This window comes from Fundulus heteroclitus, chromosome 14, assembly GCF_011125445.2.
Source record: "Fundulus heteroclitus isolate FHET01 chromosome 14, MU-UCD_Fhet_4.1, whole genome shotgun sequence".
NCBI classification, from domain to species: Eukaryota; Metazoa; Chordata; class Actinopteri; order Cyprinodontiformes; family Fundulidae; genus Fundulus; species Fundulus heteroclitus.
The window spans coordinates 19,182,509-19,207,571 of NC_046374.1; the positions used below are offsets into that span (position 1 = coordinate 19,182,509).

Below are 25,063 nucleotides of genomic sequence, written 5' to 3' on the forward strand. Positions count from 1 at the left end.
GTACCAAATTGCTTCCATTTTTTATCAACACATTCCCATTTAAAGGGCAATAGAAAAGACGACAAGATTGAACATTTATGGTCACTACATTTCAAAATCGTCTGAAATTCTCTAAAAAAGGAGCGAAACATATTCAGTTAAAAATTTCTAGGACTTCTTTTCTTTTCCTTTTTTTGATGTAAATACAAAAAAAAGGAATATGTGACACATGTGTGAAATCTTTTATAAAGAATTTGACTCCACAGCCTTGAGCAGCCCTGGACTTCTCACAACTGGCAAGCTGAAAATGAAAATAAAAATACTGACCACATAGCTAGAGAAGGCCATTACAGAAAGACACCTTTCTTTCTTTGTGTGCGTGTGTGTGTGTGTATTTGTTTTTAAGGTAGCTGTTTTAGTTCATACTGTAATCACAAAAATCTATGGTTACTTGGAGCGGTCAAGGTAAAAGCAAATAAATTCTTTGGGAAGAACCAATTTTCTCCCTTTCTGTAACAACATGAAATTAAAAGAAAAGGAAGAACGAACTACACCCATTCTAATAGAAAAATATTTTGAGAAAAATTGGTACCTGACATAGCATTTGCAGAATCTGCATCTCCTAAACCACCCTTTTGAATTTTGAACACATGACCTGTTACCCAAAATGGCTGATGGAGAGAAAAGGTACAATCTTTTCCTTTAAAACTGGTCTCCAACTTTAAAGGGTCAAGGTGGATTATATATTTTATTTATTTATTTTTTTTACTTGTGCTGGTGTTAATGTGATCAATACTTTAAAGAAGAAAAGTATGAATTGAATTTAGCCATTGATTATACTTCTATACATTTCCTCTTTTAATCTGTTAAACTATATTGCTTGTTAACCCTGGCAGAAGCTCCAAGAAAACACTTAAGTGTCCTCACCGCTGCTTTAGCTGGCAGTATTGTTGGCACCACTAAAATGCACAGGGAGAACATTCCTAGCGTTAATGTAGATTCTTCAATTGTTAAGTTATCTTTGCTCATCTTGTTATTTGATGCTGCTCATTTTTTTTTTGTTTTTTTTTAAGCAAATGTTTTAAGCTTAATGGTAACAAGATCAGCATAACTAGTCACTACATGGACACTGTGAACTCTATTGCATCTGTACTATCTGTATATGGTCTTTTCATTTTTGCAATACATAATTTGTACTATTCATATTTTCTGCCATATAACTTCTGTATATAAAACATATTTGGTTTGCGGCTACATTCCTGACAAATTTCACAATATGTGTATTAGTTTCTCTTTTTTTATATTTTGATTGTTTTATTTTGCACATAGTTATATTTCTAAGGTTTCTCTTTTGTGTTCTGTTTTTACTCCGTGGCCTTACAATTAAATTTCGCTCAAATGTACATAGTGAATGTGCAGCTGAATGACAAACTCTAAGTTGAAGTCTTAACAGGACAAGGTCAATTTCCCCTTTGGCAATTTATACCCAGCTGTTTCAGGTTTGTCCCAACCTCCTTTTATTTAAGCCTGTATACAAGCTGTTTTGTGTCCACTTATATCCTAAAATGTGCTTGATGAATTAAATTTCTAAATAATAATATGTATGCTTAAATCGAATACATAATTTCTCATTAGCAATGACCAAAAAGACCAGAAAAGCATAAGTACAGAATGGCAAAGGGGTTAGATAACCAGAACCCAATGCTAATAAAAACATTGTTTGAAGTGTAGACTTCAGTACGTATGAGCATCCATTCATTCACAACTTACTTTATTTTCGAAGCCCTTAGGTTTCCATAAAAAAAAATAACCAAATTAAATTGTGGTCCTGTATATTACAAGACTTTTTTTCTGTATTAAACAAACAAAACAACAACAAAAAACAATCTTGGATTTGTATGGGACAAAAGGGACAAAAAAACAACAACTTGCTAATATCTTGCTAATAGTAATCAAGAGCAGCTGCTATTCAGAAAGGTGTTTGCTGTAACCATTGCAAATTAAACGTGTTGAGCAGGTTTTGGGACCAGGTTCCAGGGAGGCTGAGAAGTGTGATCCCTCGACAACTGTAACACACTCTTCAGTCCCCTTTCTTAAAACAAAAATTAACCCACCACCCCAGCCATGTTGTCCCTGTCCTCCATGTAGCACCAATGAGGTGTGCCAACCATAATAGCCCTATGACGTCCAGAAACTCAGGCCGGATCTCATCCACACCAGCTTTTTAACTACCTCAGCAACCTCCATGGTGATGGAGTTTATGGATGGATTAGATCCTTAAAAAAAAACTAAAATTTCATTAGCTATCCATGACCAAAACGACAAAAACAACAATACTACCAATAATTTTGATCTTGGACCACACCCCAAATTCAGCTACTTACTACATCAATTAATTTAAATGACACTCTATTAATCCTAAAGGGAGATTCAATAATCACACGCTTCAACACAATTATAAATTGAATATATCTAAGTCTCTTTCCTATTTTCTTTTCTGTAAACTATAGAAATACAATTATCTGTTTGCTCAAAAAGACAATAATGAAATAAATATGCAATGTTTTATCTGAAATATTTAGAAAAATAAAATCACTTTAACTCGGAAAATGAACAAAACAACAGAGTAAAAGTACGTCTAGTAGAGTCAGAGATCATGTGTTTGCATGGGGGATTCAACTCATCCATCACAATATAACAGACCTTTCATTTCAACCATCAATGTGAATAGCACATCTCCAAACCTTTTGCCCCCAAAATAACCTCTTATGTTTTTATTTTTATTTTTTCTGTGAAAGTTTCTTTTAAATTTCCATAAAAGCTTGCAATCAAAGAGTTCACCCCCAGCAGAACGCCATCGACTAGCAATGAAAGCTGTTTACATGACACAGCAAAAGAGAGACCTTTAGCTAAATGAGAGATAGACGTGGCCTTGCACATACGCATGCACACACATAACCTACTATGCTACTCTGCGTACCCTCTACAGAGGGACGTTCAGGACTGACAGTGACTAATAGGGATTGGTATTGCAGCAAATTACAAGAAGAGCCTATCAAAGGTGAAACACTGTTCTTTCTGTTCTCCATCCCCGACACATGAGAGGTTGCTCTTTGCTGTTCTGTTTTAGATCTGACTATTTCACCTTAAAGGCAGGGATCATAACTGACATCATTAATTCACATATACAGACGCAATGTTGTGAACACGGAATATAAATGGAGGGCAAAGGCACTTTAAGTCTGAATGTTGTGAGGGAAAAAAAAAAAAAAAAAAAAAAACTTCAGCACTTGAAAATTGCTACTTACAGAAATTGGTTATGACTTGCTAAAACTATGCCTCTTTATTAGTTTTGACTTATGAAATTATGTTTATGAAGAAGAAAATAATAGAGACGTTCACCTAATGAGCTAACGGAAGCCTGTCATCTGTTTAATTGCTCAATTTGAATACGTGGCTAATCAAAACGCTCCATTGTTGAAAAGAAATCAGCTGTGTCACATCGGCTGTCTTCCTTTTTGCCCTCACAAGTGGTCAGGTGAAAGTTACGGTAGAGCTGAAGCACGTTTGTCGCTGGGAACTCATTTCTCTGCGGCCTTCCTGGCTGTTGTCCTTTCTAAGGGCAGCGGGATGCTGAAACATTTCTGACCCCTTAGACAGAGGCTTAGAGTGTGTCTGACTAATACTGAAGACTATCACCAGCAGCGGCTAAACCCTCACTTTTGTCTCCTAAGTGTCTTCTTGTACGACACGAGCCTCGGGGATATAAAGATCATTATTGCAAATGCGGCAGCGTTACATCATTCCGGGGCGCCGCCGTTCATTCTTCAGTGCTTTATGTACTGCTTTCAGTGTGAATTTCTTTTTGAACAACTTAAATTTCCACGACTATTGACTACATCAAGACGGATGCGTTCCCTCCAGACTTTAAATTAACACACTCGATCATACGTGTCACTAACTGATTTGGGGAAGCCAACATGCATTTCACACAATCCTACCTTGATCCTCCCGCGCAACTGCGCGAGGGTAACCCTTCAATTCATCAATATGACAAACTGAGGCCATTACCTGTGCAATGAGTCCCTTGCGGCTCCTTCGGGCGTGGTGGAAGCGCTTGATGAAGAGTGCCAGAAACTGCCTTCTGATCAGCTTCCAACCAGTGATGACCATGGATCCTCTTCCATTCAGGCTGGCACCTTCCCTAAAATCTGCCATTAAATATTGCACTCTTAGTTGCATGTACACACCCACACAGGTATATATATATATAGATAGATAGATAGATAGATAGATAGATAGATAGATAGATAGATAGATAGATAGATAGATAGATAGATAGATAGATAGATAGATAGATAGATAGATAGATAGATAGATAGATAGATAGATAGATAGATAGATAGATAGATAGATAGATAGATAGATAGATAGATAGATAGATAGATAGATAGATAGATATTTATATATATGTCAGCTAGACTCACTCATCTATTAGTCTGTCAGGGCTTTAGTCTCTCAAATTTAAATACAATACGTGTATGTTTCCTATAAGTTCAAAAGGCCCATGACTGAAGCTAATGCAAAATAAAACAAAAAATGTTATTATAACTGTTACGATAAATACAGTACATACCTTCCACTTTGTTTGAAATTTTTTCCCTTATTTCTGCAAGAGAACAGTAAAAAAAAAAACAAAAAAACCTTAATCATAAAGTGCAGCTAAATTATTTTCATAATGTGCAGCATTTGTTTCATTACTTTAATTCAGAAAGTGAAACCCACCGTTGCAAATGCAGCAATATGTTTCAAAGGTTGATTTCTGTTGCTTTTGATAATTATCACTTACAACGAGCAAAAAATGCTAAATTCAGTTTCTCATAAAATGTTAATATTATACAAGACCAATGAAACTACCTTTTCTACAGTCTTCTTTACTGGAAGGGTAAGCAATAGAAGAGCATTGCCAGATAAGCTGGCTTTTCTCAGAGTGCCTACATCGAATAATTCTATTGGAAAGTTCAGTGGAGGGAAGAAGTGTGGCAGAAAAAAGTGCATAAGCAACAGGTATAGCTGCAGCATTTAGAGGGATATAAAGCAGAGAACATTCAAGAATTTGGAGGAGATTCAAAAGGCGTGGACTGTGGCTGGAATCAGAGGTTTAAAAGCCATCATGTAAAGGTGTATCAAAGATGGTTGCATTCCTGGTTTCAAGTACTACTCCTGAAACAGATGCAAACACCTTATCTGGGCTAAGAGGTAAAAGGACTAGATTGCACTATTGTTCAATTTAACTAATGCAAAAACAGCCTCATCTAAACATTAAGTGCATCCACTACCCTGTACCTAGACAGCACAGCATTTTTTTTTTATTGATACCATGTAATAGTCAAAGTTTCTGTGAAACTGATTTTTTTGGTGTTCAATAACTGTAACCCACAAACATCAGGACAGAAAATGATGTTGACATATATGGTCCTGTGGAGTGAACCTTTAAAATGCATGAAGTTAAATTTTTGAACTGAATTACTGATTCAGATTTACTGCGATGGACTTGCATGATTGTGTATATCCACACCGGTGTGTCTCATTAATAAAAAAAAAAAAAAGTAAAATTCAAAAGAACGTGCCACTCCTCCCGTTGTGCTCTGATTTGGCGCGGACGCTGGCGACGCTGTTCCTCTTAGATTCGCGAGAGCTCCTTTTCCAGTCTCTAACCAATGGCTCCTTTGCTGCTGTGGGAATACAAATAAGATATGTTGTTTTGGCCTGACCCAATTTAAGGATATAAATAACAATAAGAATAGCTCCCTGTCTTGCAAGATGCCACATTATGCCATGCGAACGCACAAACTCATGTGTTTATAAGGGACAGGCACGTTTCCAATAATGTGAAAAAGAGAATGTTCTAGAAAATGGGAGAAAAAAAAAAAAAAAGTTGATAACCGTCAAACTACAAGGTGAAAGATTTAATCGCTCAACTCGATCATTCACAAAGTTAATACTAACCTGAATATATTTCAAGGCAACCTAATAAAAGCAGCATAACACATTCACTTTGGCTTTGTCAATAATGTCTTTTCTTATCCACTATAGAGATTTCCCCAACACTTTTTTTGGTTCTGTGTTATCATCACAAATAGTCCACCTATGTGGCCTCATCTGGGGCTTTACCCAAATGCAGTTCAGTATTTTCTTCTAGTGTTTTTATTTATTTATGTAGCAGTAGCCCCCCCTGTCAGATTTGATTTTAGACAACTGTCTAATGTGTGCAACAAATGCTGGAAGGGAATCCAGGTACCAGTGGACTTGGCGAACGGACTTCAAGTCCAGCTCAAGTTCAGCTGTCGGTCAACTCATCAAGATTTACAGTTTTAGTGTTAAGGCTATTTTATCGAGTGGGATTAGTCGTGCTTTAGACCGGGTTTTCTAAACCTGGCACATTACTCACAGATTCCTGCAGTGCCTTGCTCATGAGTTGTGGCTAAATCTCTAAAAGAGATTCAAACTTCCTTCTCCTCACAAGACGCACTAGTGTGGAAGCATTAACCGGTACCGAGCACATGGTCACGTATGCAACATGTGGTCAACCAGATCTTGTACACCATTTGTTTGTTCTAGGCCCGGCAGCCATATTCTCAGTTGACTAGAAACATCACGAGGGGATGAAAATAATTCATGAAATCCCCCGCCTTTGATGTTGTTTCACCTCTACCCCTCATACACAGATTCACATTTTTTACACTGAAACAGTCAGGCTCTCTATAGTAAATCTCTCAATTGTAGATTATCCACAGTTTTATGATAGATGTTGATTAGGTTTAGAGTAATAAATTGTGATAATTCTGATTACCATATATATTTAAATTGTTAGATATAGTAATAGGGGAGTTTTCCTCTCCACTGTCGCTTCATGCATGCTCAGTATGAGGGATTGCTGCAAAGCCATAGACAATGCAGATTATCCACTGTGGAGCTACTGTGGACCTACGCTCTTCCAGGAGGAGTGAATGCTGCTTGCCAAGACTTGAAAGAATCTGCTGGGTTTCCTTAGATAGAAAACTTTTTGACCAATCTGCATAATCTGATTGAATTTGACTTTGGACAAAGTGCCCTTGGGTTTACCATGCATCATGAATTGGCGCTATATAAAGAAAATTGAATTGAATCGAATTCTATGAAGAGGTGGTTTGTCATTTGTGTTTATGTCGTGCTAGTTGCTGGTTGTAAAGCTTTTAAGGTTAAATCTTCATTAATCCGCCTAGCTAGCATCATATCTGCAAAGACTGAGACAAACTTGTTAAAAGACACATGCGGCTGATAATATTAATAGTTCCTGCTTGTCAGGTGGTACAATGAGAAAACATTTTATCACAAATTTTATTAAAGAACCTTTTTGACACTATTTGACTAGAAACCACAGCGGACAATAAATTATTGGTTCCCATGTGAGAGGCACTTCCACCTCACTAAGGATATGTTGAGTAGATGCATCGTAGGCCATAAGACTCAGCATAAGTGCTTAAAGCGTATTTCAATAAAGCACATGAAGTGGTAGGTTTGTTGCTGTTAAACTCGGCTTGCAACCCACTTTCATGTCAAGGAACAATGAAACACCATAACTTTTCCACTAACTTTGAATGTTTTCGAGATGCAAAAAATTCAAAACTGAAATTCAAACAAACTCAGTTGCTTTGAAGAATCAGCAGTTAAATGTCGATATGTGATTAAAAAGTTGAAAAGACACAATGAGCCGTTGAGCATCCAAATATTTTGTAATCTTACGTGGTATTTCTTCATCCACGCCGGTATCTTCTGCCACTTTTAGAAATATCTGCAAAACGAACACAATCAAAACATTTGTAATTATTCTTAAGTGCCTGTCCTTCTATTATTTACAGGAACGCCATTACAAGCGCGTAAGCATGCTGGCTTTTTGCTGATAACTCGACTATACAAGAGCGTAAACTCATTTGCAGGTTTATTTATGTGACAGCTCTTATAAGCCTAAGAGTGCTACATAGGCCTGTAGTTGATGTTCTGCAGCTCATTTCTCAGAGTTTAAAAATCAGGTCATCTGCGAACGTATCTTATTTCAAATATCACACAGTGCACATGAACCACTCGGGTGGTATCCTCACACCCCACTCCTAAACTGACTGTAATTTTAATTTCTTCATTTAACATCACAGTGAATATCCCAATCCAACCTTGCCAACCGTTTTTTTTTTAACTAACTTCCATTGCTATATGTTCCTCCATATGTTCCTGATTATGTAATAATTTGTGAATAATCACCGCAGAGTATTGAGGTTTCAACTGAAGAAATGGATGCAAGAATAAAAGCTGGTCATGGCTGAACTAGAGCAAATTTTAAAAGGAATTATTCACATCGCCTCCCGGCCATGAGTGTCTCTGGCATGTCTAAGTTACAGGAGGAGCATCAGCCAACAGCCATGCACGCTCATGATCAAACAGCGCGGCTGTCTGGCATTCTCACAACATGAGTCATCTGCATGGGAGAATAAGACCACATACTGGAGAATTAGCAACGGTATTATATATGTACAACAGAAATCATATAGAGCAGTTTAGGTTGTATTCGAAACTTCAAGTCCTGCAATAACAAAAGGCATGTTAATTTCTTGTTAAAGTACAGTGTATGTACTTTTGCTGATGCATCCAGCCCAGTTAGGAAAACACTCAACGGCAGCAAACTGATGCAAGTGGCTCAAATGTGACCACTCTCAAGGAAAGCTTGAAAAAAGAAAGACGACCTAAAACAGGCTGTATTGAATCGGACCGTGACTAAAAACGCACTCAGCGCTAAATACATTGTTGCTCCGGAATAAATTGTGGATTTGCTTTACAACAGAGAAATATCTCAGAATTCTTCTGAACTCTGTTATTTTGGCTAACATGTGGCGGTATTGTATTTTTTTGTGAATAAATTTTTCATAAATAATGCTTCCATCTAATAGGCTCTCAAAAGGGTGACTAACAGAAACTATTGAAATAGCGGGGCAAAGGAAAGGAAGGAATGAACAAACAAAAAAGGGCTTTACGTCAATGAACCAACAACAAGTCATAATTATAGAGCACCGGGGACGTTTATTGGAACACTTTTTAGCAAAATCACTGGAGACTCGTTCATAAGCACCCCCTGCTGCTGCTTTGTTAAACTGCCATCTGCTGTTCCTAATATGACAGCATTAAATCTTCATCTTTCCACAATCTCAATCATCCAGAGTCTTACATGTCATGTCTTACGGTCTTATCCTTTCAGAGTGCTCCTAAGGTTTTCTATAGGATTTAGGTCTGGGGACTTGAGATGGCTATAGAAGAATAATTTTTTATTTTTTTTTGTGCCAGGTGGACAATTACCATGTCGGTTCTGCCATATGTTTTGAATCTTTTGAAAAAAAAAAAAAAAATTCATGATGCACATCAAAGAGATCCCTAAAGCCTTTGGGTTAGAGTCACCCCCACAGCATCACAGATCCCCCACCGTGCTTCACGGTGTGTAGAATGTGCCTTTTTACATATTCATGCTTTGTTTGCGCACCAAACCTACCTGGGATGCTTGTTGCTGGAATAGCTCGAGTCCTGACCAAATTATACAGTTCCAGTTAAACATTCAAAAAGAGTTTACTAAATTCCACATTTGCTGGTGGCACCACAAGAAACTCAGTTTTTTTTTTTCCCAGGTACAACACCCACACATCCAGTTGGCATGTAAATAACCTGTGATGTTTGCCATCAGTGAGATTTGGATATTTTTCACCTCCTGCTCTCTGCAGGTGAGCTCTAGATAAATATGGGTCATCGTCTAAGCCAGTGGTCGGGTACTGAAAAGAAAAGCGCTGCTGTATGATGTATTCGAACCTCTTGGAAGAAGAAAGTCATAGGGTATGATTGAGAAGTTCCTCACAACTCTGATCCCCAAAGAATCGCAAAGTATGAATACAAAAAAAAAAAACCTGATTTAGTTACAGTTCTTTAAATGAGATTGTTAGGTGCATCAATCATTGTGACACCAGTGATTCGGATTTTTTTTAAGCATATCGTTTCTTAAAATGGGGCATATGCCTCACTGAAAGAAAATGCACCAAAAAAAGGCTTGAATTCCTCTAAAATCCTCAGAGCGAGCATATGCTTTTCAATGTGGCGTTCAGTTTACCTCCTCCAGGGTGGTGTCAGAGATACCATAGCTGGTCAGGCCAAGGTCAGCTATGGCGAGGTCAAGCTTGTGGAAGAGTGTGGCAAAGGTCCCGTCTCTGGCTCCGCTGTAGGGCAGGATGAAAGTGATTTCCTGACCGATGCTCTCCAAAAAGGCTGCTTCGGGTACATGGTGGCGCACAAGCTGAGTCACAGAGGTAAGATCTGTTTTAAGGAGAAAGAAAGAAATACACAGATTCGATCAAATGGACTGACTGTACAGAACGCAAAGTTTCCTAAAACAAGGGAGGGAAAGTAAGGAAGTTATTCTCTTCTTATTCGTTGATTGTTCTCTTTTAGTTTGATGTATTTTTGCGTGCCTCAAGATTATTTAAGAGTAGCCGCCACCAAATTGCTGATCTTTGGTCAATGGTGCAATATTCCTTTGAAATAAACAGAGAAAAACATATTGCGAAGGATGTGCACCTGATGATTTGACATTTACAAAAAAACGCCTTCTCGGTACACACTGTAACTCCTCTCCGTCATCTGTTCCGAAGCGGGGATTTAGTGAGGATCAATCGGCACAGCGTTGCAGAACACAACACATCCATTATTGATCCAGAGCCTCTCATACATAATTACTGAAGCTTAACAACTACTGGCTTGGCACTTTGTGGAGAAGTAAATGGATCTACTTTACACTTCAGACTGAATCATTTTTGGAATGCATGTGCGGCTGTGTGCAGCGATGTGGTCTGCTTGTTTGCGACTAATGAAGAATCATGGGCTGTCACTGACAGAAATGTGATAACTTGCATTAAGCCGTTTTCTATCTGGTATTTAACTATCAAATGCAGACACCAGGACTTTTTCTTAGTGTGGTGTTTGAGCCCAAAAACGGAAATGTAGGTTAACAGGTGACTCAATCTTGAAACTCTGCTCTTCTGTCCTGTGGGTTTCTGTGTCAATGCTGTAAAGGATTTTAGACTGTAATGTGTACCCAACCTGTCACCCAATTACAACTGTGATTGGAAGCAGCCACTCTGCAACCATACGGGATGGATGATTGGTTGGGCAGTTGGTGCTTATAATTAAAATTATGTGTCAATTAGAAATCAAAAATCTAAAAAAAACTCAACAAAAACAAAATGTAATAAAAAGTTCCACTAAACATGCTTCTAATTTCAAAATATGCACAAAAGTAACCAGGATAGCGTTGTACCTGTTGGGTCAGACTTGTCCCACGTCTGACTGCCGAAGCCATCGTCTGGGCTGCTGCTGAAAGGACGGTCTGTCTCCTGTTAATCAGAATTGGATTAGAAAAGCTCCATCATACCGCACCACTTAGAATGATGAGCAGTGCCTCCTCGAGGACTCCTCGCAAGCATTAATCAAATAATGTGCTTCTGCCAGTTTCTACTCAATTAGTCTAAATAAAACTGTGTGCATACATCAGCAGGTAATTTGGTTAATTTGTGATGGAATACGTGTCCATATTGTCATTCTTAAGCAATACAACAGGAAAAAAAAAGAAGTTTGAGCCCAAAATATAGCTGAGTGAAGCTTTTATTTGAGAAAAATAAAATGTTCACTCACCTATGAAACAATGAAGTAAGATAATGACTGTAGTAACTTTTAGTTTTTATTGTCTTCAAACAAACCTTCAAACTAAGGCAAGGCCAAGCAGGGCTCTGCAAACTATAAACATATATTTTTGCCTTCTGTTCAGCTAAATCTAACTTATTTAGGGCAGCAAATGTTACATTTTGTCTTTTGAAAAAAAAAAGAAACGTATTTTTGACAAATATCTACCATAGGAGTCAGTTTTGAAGAACTAACATTTTGTTTCTATTTTGAAGTTTTAAAATAAAGAAAATTATTAACAAAAAGAGGATGTATTGATATCTTTCTATTGGTTGTTGATATTTGTAGAAAAATATGTAATTAAAGCAAATAGTTTCTAACCTAATGACAAGAAAAGTAGTTCTAAAAAAATGTACTGGTACTTTTGGTGTCATTCATCAGTACCACAGGTTGAAGACCCCAGCCTTGTAGGCAAGCAAAAGTAAAACGTGTCCTTTTTTTCCACCCTAAAGACATGTATCAGTTCTTGGAAAGGCTGAAATACGGTCAAAACAGTAAGATTGCAATAAAAGTAACAAATTCTAATTATTTAATTAGAAAGAGTCTGTCAAATAGATTTATTTTTATATAGAAAATAAAAAAGAATGACCATATTCCAATTACTGAGAATTATTGTGAAATTATTAGCTGGATTAAAGGCTTTTTGCAATGTCTGGTTAAAGGTTTTGCCACATAACAAACCAGACAAATAAAAGCAGGGTAATTGTAAAAAGGTGTCTGAATGTGGTTATATTCAAGCATACACAGAAGGAGAAGAAAAGGTGTTGCATCAAACCTTTCAGAAGACATCAATATGAGACACAATTACCCTCGGACGTTTAGGGGATCATTGAATTGAAACACACAAAAAACCCCTCCAAAAAAAACAAGACTGTAATATTACAGAGTGGGAGTCACTATTATGAAACAGGAGCATATTGCAAGTTCCCTTGCAACCTTCATCCAAAAAAACTAAACAAAACAAAAAACACACAATATATGTCTAGAGGTGCATCATAAACTAAACAAATACATCTAATACATGACAGGACTTTCCAAAATGCCCCTAATTCCTCCAGATATGAATCCATGTAAAAATAAAAAAAAACTGTTGTTGTATTTTTATATTTTTAAGTATTTACTGAATGGGGCGTGCTCCGATGGTGCAGGGGTAGAGTGCACCATCTGTATGCAGAGGCTTTAGTCCTCGACGTGGCTGACCTGGGTTCGATTCCGGCCTAAGGTCCTTTGCCACATGTCTCAAACCCACTTTCCTGTCAGTCTACAGTGTGAAAATGACCCACTATTGCCATAAAAACCCAGAAAAAGAGTTAAAAAAAATATATTCGCTGAATAAACTTAACTTTCCACATTGTATGTCTTATATAAATTGTTAGCTGAATTTATTTTTACAGTGCAGTCCAGTAGTAGATAACTTAGTCTTGTGAGATTGTACATCGGGATTTGTTGTGCTGGAGGGCTTTTGGGTTTGAGGATTATCGTTTTTGCTGTGTTTGTGAGAATAGGAATTATGTGACAGGTGCTGTGAGCCCTGAACCTGAAGATGCACCACACAGAACACACCTGCTGGAAGATTCAGCAGGGAGAGGGAAGTTTTCCGTGTTGAGTTTGTACGTCTCACAGAGTTGGCATGGGAATATGTGGCTTTGCGTGCGACACTCAATATTTAGGGTAGATGTAGATATTCCTTTTTCTCAAGCACAACACAGCTCAGTTTGATCCTTCCTTAATTACTCTGAGGCTAACAAAGCCACATACTATGGCGAAATTTTTAATAGCATTTAAAAGTAATCCAAAACCAACACATGCTTACCGTTTTTTCCTCCTTAAACAGACTTTGTGCGATGTCTTTTCGTTGACTGGTCATCTTTTCTGTCCCATCTCTGACCAGAGTCAGGTAGTAGCCACTGCCGAAACACTTCTTCAGGAAGAGAGAGGAGCCGCAGCATCGCATCTTTCCTTGGGAGATGATGGCGATGCGATCTCCTAAGATGTCTGCCTCATCCATGTGGTGTGTTGACAAAATGATGGTGCGACCTTAGGAGAAATATAGCAGTCTTTTAAATTATTGAAATCGGTGAAAGAAAGAATACAAACCAGACTCCAAGTACAACTTGTGACAGTGTCATTCATGGAAATCCATCCAAAGCCGTTTTGTTTTTGGACACAGTCCCCTCTAAAATTAAGTAGATATCAAACCCTGTCTCTGCATTTCGTCACTTATCTCCTTATAGTGTCGATTTCACTGTGATCTTTTTTTTTTTTTTTTTTTTTTTTTTTTACTCCTGCTTTTGAGAGTGGCAACAAAGCAAACTGAAGAAAAGCGCGTGGGCGTGAAACTGGGACATAATTAAAATGATGATAAAGGCCTTCCACAGCCTGCTTTCCAACATTTCTATGGGAAACAAATTTTACTCCAGCTCTGTTTTGTTCCCCGAGTCCTTTGATTTGAGAGGCATCAAACTGAATGCAACTGCAGTGACAAAAACGGCATGAATCGCACGATTATTCACAGGTGTTCTAATCCTTTTACATCACGCTGGATCAGATAACACATATTAATTATCACATACCCCAGAAAGCAAGGGAAAAAAACGGCAGATCTGTAATGAAGTCACAGCGTGGTCCTGTCTCTGCTGTCTGCAGGAAAGCAGCATCAGAGAGAAATGGGTTCTTTGATCCAGTCATGTTTTTAAGTAGGAAACATTTAACCTGTTACCCCTATTACAATGAAAGAAAGCTGCTTTGAAACTGTTTTCAAGTGAATTGCTATTAGAGCTTAAATAAATTGTAATCATATGCTACAGACACGGCTTTTTAGTTGACATAACAGTTTGCACATTTTCAGTAGCCTGTAGGCTACATATATCCATACAGTTGACCTGATTGAATGCTGAAACAACAGCTTAACATGGTAGAATTAGTGATTGCAAACATGAAATCAGCTGTTTTTTTTTTCTTTTGATAACAGAAACACTGTATATAATTGCTTATACTTAGAGTAAACATAGGGGGAACTTGGAGAGATAACACAACTGCAACAACTGACACTGTTATCTTAGGAAGACAATCAGAATTATGTGTCAATTCGCAATACATAAATTGTAATGTTTGGACCAGAGTTCTTAAAAAATAGACCTCTTAATCAAGCACTTAATCTGAATGCCATTAAATTGACCTCTGATAATAAAGTAAAAAAAAAAAAAAAATAGTTTTATTTTTGACCAGGACATACTGTATATTAAACAGGTTTCCAGGGTTTACTTTTTTCACCTGCGGAATATCGCCAAAATTAGAACTATTCTGTCCAGGAGTGACGCTGAAAAACTAGGCCATGCATTTGTTACTTCAAGGCTGGACTATTGTAATTCTTTAATATCAGGAAGTCCACAAAATTCAGTTCAAAGTCTTGAGCTGATCCAAAACGCTACAGCAAGAGTTCTGATGAAAATCAACAAGAGGGATCATATTTCTCCTATTTTAGCTTCCCTTCATTGGCTTCCTGTTAAATGAAAAATAGAATTTAAAATTATCCTTCTCACATATGAAGCCATTGATAATCAAGCTCTATCATGTTTCAGAGATCTGATTACTATGTTCCTAACGGATCACTTCGCTGAGGCAGGTCCTTTAGTTATCAGGCTTCTCTCCTGTAGAACCAACTCCCAACTCTGGTCAGTGAGGCAGACACCCTGTCTACTTTTAAGACTAGGCTTTTGACTAAGCTTACAGTTAGAGTGGCTTAGGTTATCCTTAACCATCTTTTTAGTTATGCTGCTATAGGCTTAAGCTGCTGGAGGAAATCAGGGTCTACTTGTCTCACTCTGCTGAGTTCTCCTACTGTTCTACAATTTGCATTGTCTGCTGTTATTTCAACTCTCTCTGTCTTTTGTTTTTCTCTTCATAGCAGGTACACCTGGTCTGGCATTCTGTTAGCTGTGACATCATCCAGAGGGGGTAGATTATCTGCTATTACCATATAACATAGAGATGATTCCTCAGTATAAGGGATTGCTGCAAAGCCATGGACAATGCAGACTGTCCCTGTGGCTCCACGCTCTTTCAGGAGGAGTGAATGCTGCTTGTCAAGACTTGATGCAATCCACTGGGTTTCCTTAGATTTCAAACTTTTTGACCAATGTGTATGATTTGACTGAATTTGACTTTGTAAAGTTCCTTGAGATGACGTGTTGTGAATTGGCGCTATTTAAATAAAATTTAATTTAATTGAAGTTGGAAGAATTGGTCATAGAAAAAACTGTTAGATTGCGCAGCTGATAGCTTAAGTGGCTGCTAGCTTATGTAGTTGTTATCTTATGTAGTTCTAAGCATTAACAGCTGCATGAAATACCTGTCAGCTTAAGAAGGTGTTAAATTAAGCTTCTCGCCGTCTGTTTGAGCAGCTGTCAGCTGAAGTAGCTGTTAGGCTAAGTAGCTTTAGCTTTGGTAACTTTTAAATACAGTAGCCTGTTAGCCTTGCAAAGAGCTACTTTGCAAGGCAAAGTAGCTCTTCGCTTATATACTTTTTAGCTGAAGTAGCTTTGCTTATGTAGCTGTTTGCTTAATTGGTCATTAGCTTGAATAACCATTAGCTTAACTTGCTAATTATTAGTTTGAGTAGCTAGGTATTAGCTTGACTTGACTGATTTTCTATAACTATGTTATTGCTGATCATGCTCACAAATAGCATTACTGCTAAACTTCACTTCCGTAGAATTCAAATATTCCTTTAAAACTCAATGGTATACATATATTCTGCTATGTTTTATATTAGGCCTAAGCAGGAAAAATTATATTTTTTCTAACCTCAATAATTATGTTACAGATATTAACAATTCTGCTCCTCTGCTTTTTTTGCTGCTTTTCCTGCAGCATCTGCAGTTCTCACAACCCACAGAGAAACTGCTATGTGAGGTATAAGACATCAGCCTTCTAAATTTAGGACAAACAAGGGTTTTTCACCCTTTCCTCACAAATGTTGGGGGTGGTTATTACTGCGAAGGGTCATGCGTGGTGCTGAGCGTGGCTGTTTGTGCACAAAGTTAGATCTGTATCCTCACAAGTCACATTATCCCGGGGACAAGGGCGCACTGAGAGGTTATTAACTATGGCTGGATGCAGCAATATTCTCTCTCTCTCTCTCTCTCTCTCTCTCTCTCTCTCTCTCTCTCTCTCTCTCTCTCTCTCTCTCTCTCTCTCTCTCTCTCTCTCTCTCTCTCTCTCTCCATGAACACATGCCATATTTTACATTCTACATGAAGGAGGTAAAAAGGGGGCGACCGCATGGATTGCTTCCTTTTAGTCTAACTGACTAGACTCATTTTGCATGGGATGCTCAAATCTGAGAGGTATATATATATATATATATATATATATATATATATATATATATATATATATATATATATATTTATATATATATATATATATATATATATATATATATATGTGTGTGTGTGTGTGTGTGTGTGGGTGTGTGTGTAAAAAAACTATCTAAAGAGCACTGGATCATTTGTGAGCTGGAGGAAGAAAAACTGTTGGACTGCAGATGGCCCACAACGGTATTCTGATTTATAGCGCGTTGAAGCGCATTACAGCATACAGTAATATATCAAGAGTGTGTTCAGGTAAACTCCTTTTATATATATTCTCGCAATGCATACAGTGAAGTGGAGCTAGAAAATTGCATTATTGTATTTATTTTTACCTTTCATCTAAAACGATAGAGGCGGATTTCATGGGGGAGAAAGGCAGGACAAAAATATAATGAACTTCATTGCGATAACCAATCTCTATTAACTGCTGTCAGTGGTGGTCAATTCAGATCAACAAATATTGAAATGATTCACACGTATTTAAAACCTGTCAATGTTCGATATAAAACTAACAAATTCATGATCACACTCAAATGTAGACAGAGGAGTTAGTGTAAAACATCCATTAATGTTATGTGAGACATTGTGTTATGTCATAAAAAGCTTTAGATCCTGTTCAGCATGTCGTGGGTTGCGTTTCCTACTCCCCAGTGTTTACAGCTCGGTCCTCCAATACGTTCCCGAGACTTACATCAGCAGTCTCGCCATGAAGTACTCTTTCAACAACCCAGGAGAGTGACGGGTGAGTCATTGATTTGCTTCTGACTTAGAAATCACCCAGGAGGATGAGTGTCCGTGTGCTGAAAAACAGCAGCGCTCCAACTGCAGGTTGATCAAGTGCGAGCTGCCAGAATTGACAAAAACTCCTTGATAGCTGTCGAAAAGTTTTCAGAAAGACTGAACAAAAGTCTGGTTGCCTCTGGTTTAAGCCTGTTTACTTGAAATGCATTTTATCTTTTGATATCTCTCAAAATGTGTTTCATGTGCTTCCCATATTTGGGAAGATCTAAAAATCATACACCAACCTACGGTAAGCAAGTGCCTGATTGAAGCGTCAGGGTTGTCCTAAAAATATTTAAGATAAATAAATATAGAAGATTAATAAAAAAGGATAGTATTAGTACTCCAGGTGAAACTGCATTAACTGAGGAGTTATTCTCATGATTGAATTAAGCCAAACTGAAACAGAGAGCTTGCCAGGAGACATGTACTAATATACAGTATTTAAAATATAAGAAAAACAAGGTGTAATGTTCTGTTCTGGTTCTTGCTGATATTTTGGTTAAGTTAGCTTTCCTGCTTTAAGGGTTAGTTCTGTTTCTAGTTTTTTATTGTGTTGGAATCATGTTTAGCTTGTTTACTGTTGTAGTTATCCGGTCTTCTCCATTAGTTTTTATTGAAGCTTGTGTTTCTCTCAGTCACTTCCCCTTCTTTAATCACTGTCACCTGTCCTAGTTAATTAGAGCCACCTGGTTTCACCTGTCCTGCTGCCTATTTAAACCCTCCTCAGTTTTCTGTTTGTTGCCGGAACTTCACACATGTATTATTGCTCATGCCTCCTGTTTCCCTGCGGTAAGATCCATCCAGCATTCTGTGTTTTGCCTGATCATATTCTGTTTTTTGAGTGTGCCTGCACCTTGTTTACATTTTTGGTTTTTTGCTTGGATTACTGCTTTGAACTCGGCTCTGGACTATTTTTCTGTACACCTGCCTGATCAATCCTCATCGTCTCTTAAATAAATCATGTCAAGCATTACTTTAAGTGTCTGATTGAATACCGGGTTCATCTCCACTCCAGTTCATGACACAAGGTTCCAATATTTCATAAATCTATGTTTTTTTTAAGAATGTGTTCAGTGTATAATGATACAGTTCAAATTTGACCAGTCTAGACATTTTAGAGCCACAGATGATCAGAGATTCAAAAACAAAACGCTGAAAAAAAAAAAACAGCTACGTTTAGTGCCAGTCCTGAACTTCATTGACTGCATCCATGGTGCACAACTACATTTTCTTACAACTTTGGAGGAAAAAAAATCTAGTTGACTGGACATGGAAGCAAAAAATAAAAAAAACTTGATTCAAGCAACACTGACTGACCTTTTCCTGTTTTTGTGTCTGTTTTTTTTTCGACGCATTGGTGCCAGTCTATGATGGACAGAGATCCTGGGCAGGGAGCCATACCGCCGATATCAAAAATCTTTCACTTTATCAGTTACTCTCAGCGACCAATCTATAATGGCGGCGGGGCTCCTGAATAGTAATCAACTTCCAGTGAATTATAAGTGGGAAATGACCAAAAAGTCATAATTTAGTATTTCTATCACTTTTTAAACTAAGGCCATTTTCTTCTTTGTTGTTTTAGTTTTCTCAGTTTTGTTTTGTTTTTTTTTCATTTTCAGTCTCTTGTTTTTCCCTCATTGTCCCCAAGTCATTGTGATGCCTTTCTATATGTAAAAAAAAAAATAAAGGATGTAAGGTTCTAATGTAATGTAAGAAAAGATGCAATAAAACCCAAATTAAATCTATAAGTCGATACCTAAAATTTTACAGTTTCAACATGTTGCTCAAGATTAGCTTTTTATCACCAGAGACGGCAATACTGGAATAATTGAACCAACACTTAGGATTAACTGAAACTTATAAAAGCAAACTAACACACAGTCAATACTGAAAGTGCGTCATTTCCAGTATTTTCAGGATAAAGGGTAAAGTGACACCAAACAAAGAAGCCACTACTCTGCTTATTACGAGCTACTGCCACTTTGGCACCATGTGGTCAACCTGTCCATATGAAAAACCTCCACATTCAATAGGCTGTGATAAACTGTAATGTGAAGTCTAATTCAAGCCTCGGTTCTTTCATACAAATAGATTCCCTGTAGCATTTTTCCCCATCCCTTTGCTTAATGACAACCCTTAATAACACTGTGGCTCAAATAAAACCAGAGCGAAACAAAAATGAGTCATTTCGAGCAGCCACAATGTGGGGGGTTCTCATTAGAACCGAGCTATCTGCAGCTACCGATTGGAGTGGAAAGGGCTTGATTAGAGAGAGGCAGATGCTAATGACACAGTGAGGGCAGAATGTCACTTAGTGCACATTAAACATTTAGACATTTGCAAAGAAAATGTGCATGCTCTGCTTATAGTCTACAGCAGTGTATATGAAGCCTGAGAGTGACAGGCTGACTAATTCGGAAGACAATTAGGGAGTCTGTCAATAGAAGCTACTCGTCTTCTCTTCCACTTTCTTCCACTTCACCTTGTGTTTGTACAATTCACAAATTCTCTCTGTAAAGGGTTGACTTTTACTGACAGCAGGACAGAAAAAAAGCAATGAAAATAACTTTTCTGGACATTCTGAGTGCCTGGTTATTTTCATAGTCTACTTTTAAGATTCAGTCCTGTTAGTTGCAAAGTATCTAGTCAATTTAGATCAAGATCCGTTTCTTTGTTTGAATCAGTTCAAATTATCTTTGTGATCCAACCTGCTCTGTAGAGTAGACACAAAAGCTGAAAATTAGTATTTAGTCGGTCCTGAATTCATACCTTGTTTGTACTTCAACAGTAGTTCCCAGATCCCCCGGCGGGCATAAGGGTCTACTCCTGCTGTCGGTTCGTCCAGGATGACAATCTTTGATCCGCCGACAAATGCTATGGCCACGGAGAGTTTTCGTTGCATGCCGCCTGAGAAGCATTAAAAAGAACATGTTTATAAAAAACTTAATATAATCTGTTATTTTTTTGTACTTTTTACAAATTTCCTATCTCTTTTTTAGTGGGTTTATTACAGGTATCATTACGTTAATTCTAGAGCCTTTTAAAGACCTTTTAAAACCTGTATGAATTAGATTTAAGACCAACACGACACATTATCAGAAACATTCAAATGATAAAAGAAATATTATCAATTACAAACTAACATAACAACAATAACTAACAAATACAAACTAACCCTGTCTGATAAATAAAGTAAATTTTTATATCACTGTTGATTATGTTGGTTGGGTGAACAACATTGTTTAATATAAATTTTAATGTTATACATCTCCCTTCATAAGATACTAGCTTTGTCCAAAATATTACTCATGTTCGGGTTCTGAACTGCTCCGTAGTTCTGTCTTCTCCTGAGCTACAGCTGAAACATCGTTTGCCCAATTAGTATGGAAGATTCTGAAAAAATGACAATAGTGATTCCGAACTTTGGTTGTGGCCCACAGAATTTCTAGAGATGTATTTGCCACAATTTATTCTTTTCTTGTGAAACTGTTACTGTTTTTTTTTTTTTTTTACAATTTTTCCTTTTTCTTACAAGAGTACACATATTACAGGTGCTATATTGTCATCTAAACCTTTAGTCAAAAAGTTGTCATCTTTAATTATTCTTATGCAATGTAAATTGCACCTGAACGTAAAGGACAGGAACAAAGTTCAACACATGGGTATGGAATTTCACGCCCCTGCGTGTCCAAAAGGGAACACACTTTCCCAAGTTTTCTATGACAAGCAATCAATGTGACTCTGTGTGCAATATTAGTTTTCCTCCACACAGTGTTTCCCATGTTGGCTAGAAATTTCCTTTTTATTCATCTAACCAGGAGCACCTTCTTCCACATGTTTACTATGTCACCTACATGGCTTGTGGCAAACTGCAAATTTGAGAACATACCGTATTTTGGACCATAAGACGCACCAGATTATAAGGCGCACTACATATTCTTCCCAAGTGTGTAACATCAGTCATCCGTAGGGTGACTAGATGTCCCCGATTTCCAGGGACAGTCCCCGTTTTGGATGACCTGTCCCCAGGAAAAAGCTGTCCCCAGAAATGTCCCCGATTTCAGTGTATCATGATTGAGTAAAAAAAGTTTAGCGCAACAACAGGTATTTATCCGGTCCCATCACTGTCCCAACGTAGAAGAGCTTTGCCGAACGCACCTTCCCCCGCTCCGTCGGCGTTGCAGTTCAGACAAAACAAACTAACCCCCAGGCAGAGATTCTGTGCTTAACAAAATCAGAGACGTCCCCAGTTTTCCTTAAAGAAGTCAAATCTGGTCGCCTAAAGAATGAAATAAGCTGGCCGTGTAACGTAAGCGGCATGGCTTACAGGCGTGTTTTTACACCAGGCGTGTTTTTACACCAGACCCCGGAAAGTACGCTCCACAGCTGCATTTTTTCTGCGGTGTCCTTTCATCATGGGTAAGTAATTAAAGAAAGACAAATTACCAGTGATATATGGGTAAGGTATTAAATTACCAGTAATATATCCTATGTTTGATCACCTTAAAGGCTGTGTCTTGACCATATCTGATTAGAAATCGCGTATTTTTCGTTTTTTAGCTTGTCACAACTACATCATCCATAGTGCTTTATTTTCGCCGACTCTTATTTTGGGATGCTTCCAGAAGTGAACTTTGACAAAGGATGTACTTTTCCTGTTTACTCCCTGCCAAACAGGAGCGTAAACGCTTCTGAAATTAGAACTTCAATCTAATTTAGGCGTTGCTTATAGTAAATACACGCGTATTATGCTTCTGGTGTACATTTATTGACTGAAATGCTAACCTAAGCATAGGATGCGCGTGTGCTGCTTTGCTGCACTTACGCGCCACAACACGTCTGGCGTGTTTCCTCCTTAACACGCTCTCTCTTGAGAGGGAGAGCTATCCGTCTTTGTCGGGAAGACAGAGTAGTTGAACGACACTGCCTTGTTTCTAACATAAAGCCAAAATAAACGTAATTTTTAAATTGAATTAACTTACTTGGTTTATTGTTGGTAGCGCGTACTTCGGGTGTGGGATGCTTTACATGAATGCACTTCTAGTTTAGACATTACAGTGTCAGGCAGTCTTGATCAGGTCGAGACACAGTGTGCCGTAATGCTCCGAATGTCCATTGAGCGGAGCGGCTTCGTTGCTTACCAAAGTCCTACTTACACATTTTAATACATTAAAATGTGTAAGTAGGACTTATAAGGCACACCATCAATTTTTGAGAAAATTTAAGGATGTTTGGTGTGCCTTATACTCTGGAAAATACAGTATGGCTTTATTTCAACAATTTTTCGCTCTTCTACAGAAGGGCAGATTTTTTTTAGATTGCACCATTATGTCATGTCAAGAAATTATCTCACCAGAGTTGTCATGGGCCTCTTAAATGCTTCTCTGATTAATGGTCTCCTTGCCCTGGTCTGTCAGTTTAGGTGGACATTGACATTTGTGGTTGTAACATGACAAAAATGTGGAAAAGCTAAAGAAGAGCGAATAGTTTTGAAAAGGCAATGTGCACTATTTGACTGACGTAAATGAAGTGAAACAGTAGCACTTGTATTTGTATTAGATGCTGTACCTTAATACCAAACAGCTGCATGTCAGGATCAAACTTCAAGTTCAATACTGACACAATATTGGGAAGTGATTATGGAATAAACTTGACGAGATGTTCCGCGCTGTGTTTTATTGCCTTTTGGAAGCTGGGAAATGATTGATGGCCAATACGCAGATACACTTTCACGACAATAATTCTCCGCTCCTCTCGCTTAGCAGCCTCTTCAAAATGCATCCAGTGCAGTGCTAATGTAGTGGAAATGTCAGCATAGATCAACCTTGAAAGTCATATTTCAGTGATTTCGCTCACAAGCATTCCATGACCTGGGACAATTTATCAAACGGGACTTGTCTCTGCCCCCCCCCCCCAGACAATGAATTACAGAGCACAGGTACAGTGGGTGTGGGAGACAGTCGCATGCAGGTGCTGAGAGAGGAATAGCTTATCGTGAGCATTTCTTCTTCTGGAAAAATGGATCTAAACGCTCGTCCATACATAAAGACAGAATGTTTAAGTCGGCATGTTGTCAAACAGACCATCTGAGATGTATCCCAGATGTTTCGAGACGACTTTGGCTCAGTGGGTAGACTAGTTGTCTTGCAACTAGAAAGTTGAGGGTCAGATTCCCCTTATCTAATGTTGATGCACCTCTGGAACGCTTAAGCTGCCTACCGATCAGTGTACCGCTGTGTGATTATGTGTGTGTTAGTGAGTGCGATTAGATGGCTGTGGCTATAGCATGAAGCTCTTGGAGTGGTCACTATGACTATAAAAACGCCATCTAAATCCAGTCCATTTACACTGAGCCTCACCCGACAGATTCTTTGCAAGATCCTTCCGCTTGTGTGTTAAACCAACATCTTTAATCATATCGTCCATCTCAGAGGCAACCTCACTGCGACTGCGTCCCTTCAGCCTGGAGTAGAAGTAAATGTGCTCCTCCACAGTGAGCCTGGACAGTTGGGGGAAAAAAAGCAGACAAGACAAGGTCAGGTGGTGGGAATATGCACAAGTGGTTTAAAGTAAAACTAACGTATGTCTGTCGGTTTCAAAGTTAATCCCAAATAAACAGTTTTGAACTGAGAACAGCATTTATTAGAAGTCATTGTTTACATGCTGTAATGCCAGCCTAAAGAGATTTAAATAGAGATTTTAACTTTGTCGGGGTTCCTACTTTTTCCATGTCAAAATTCAATTCACATTCAGACTTATATTTCCATAATTCTAAGCCCATTTTATTCCAAAAAAAAGGTATAAAAAAACAAGCCCATAAGCCCATTTTACTAATAGAAAAAAAAAGGTCACTGTATAGTTACCATAAATATTCTTTATCTATAGTACCAAGAAAACCTATATACAAGAGAGAAGAAAGGAAATGGTGGGAAAATCTAATTCCGTCCTTTCCTAAACAGCATAGGAATCGTGTTTTAGTGTTTGGAAGCTATCGATGATAATGAATTTGGAGGTGATCTGCAGTAATTAGGCTGTGAGATTTGCATTAGATTCCAGGGTATCCGTTGAAATGCAAAAGAAGTGAAAGAAGGCAGAATAAGGAGCAGATGGTGACCATTAAA

At 38.0% G+C, this 25,063-nt stretch overlaps 1 protein-coding gene across 1 annotated transcript in view; it reads right to left on the reverse strand.

Moving 5' to 3' along the window:
• The window catches only part of LOC105937282 (phospholipid-transporting ATPase ABCA1), a 259,683-nt gene that overhangs the window by 127,997 nt on the left and 106,623 nt on the right, over positions 1-25,063 (reverse strand). The window contains exons 20-28 of the mRNA XM_036146479.1: positions 24,302-24,441; positions 20,712-20,849; positions 13,598-13,821; positions 11,363-11,438; positions 10,160-10,362; positions 7,765-7,813; positions 5,610-5,714; positions 4,616-4,648; positions 4,051-4,190 (exon numbers count right to left, since the gene is read on the reverse strand). Coding sequence (XP_036002372.1) covers positions 4,051-4,190; positions 4,616-4,648; positions 5,610-5,714; positions 7,765-7,813; positions 10,160-10,362; positions 11,363-11,438; positions 13,598-13,821; positions 20,712-20,849; positions 24,302-24,441 — 1,108 coding nt within the window. The remainder of the gene's footprint in view (positions 1-4,050; positions 4,191-4,615; positions 4,649-5,609; positions 5,715-7,764; positions 7,814-10,159; positions 10,363-11,362; positions 11,439-13,597; positions 13,822-20,711; positions 20,850-24,301; positions 24,442-25,063) is intronic.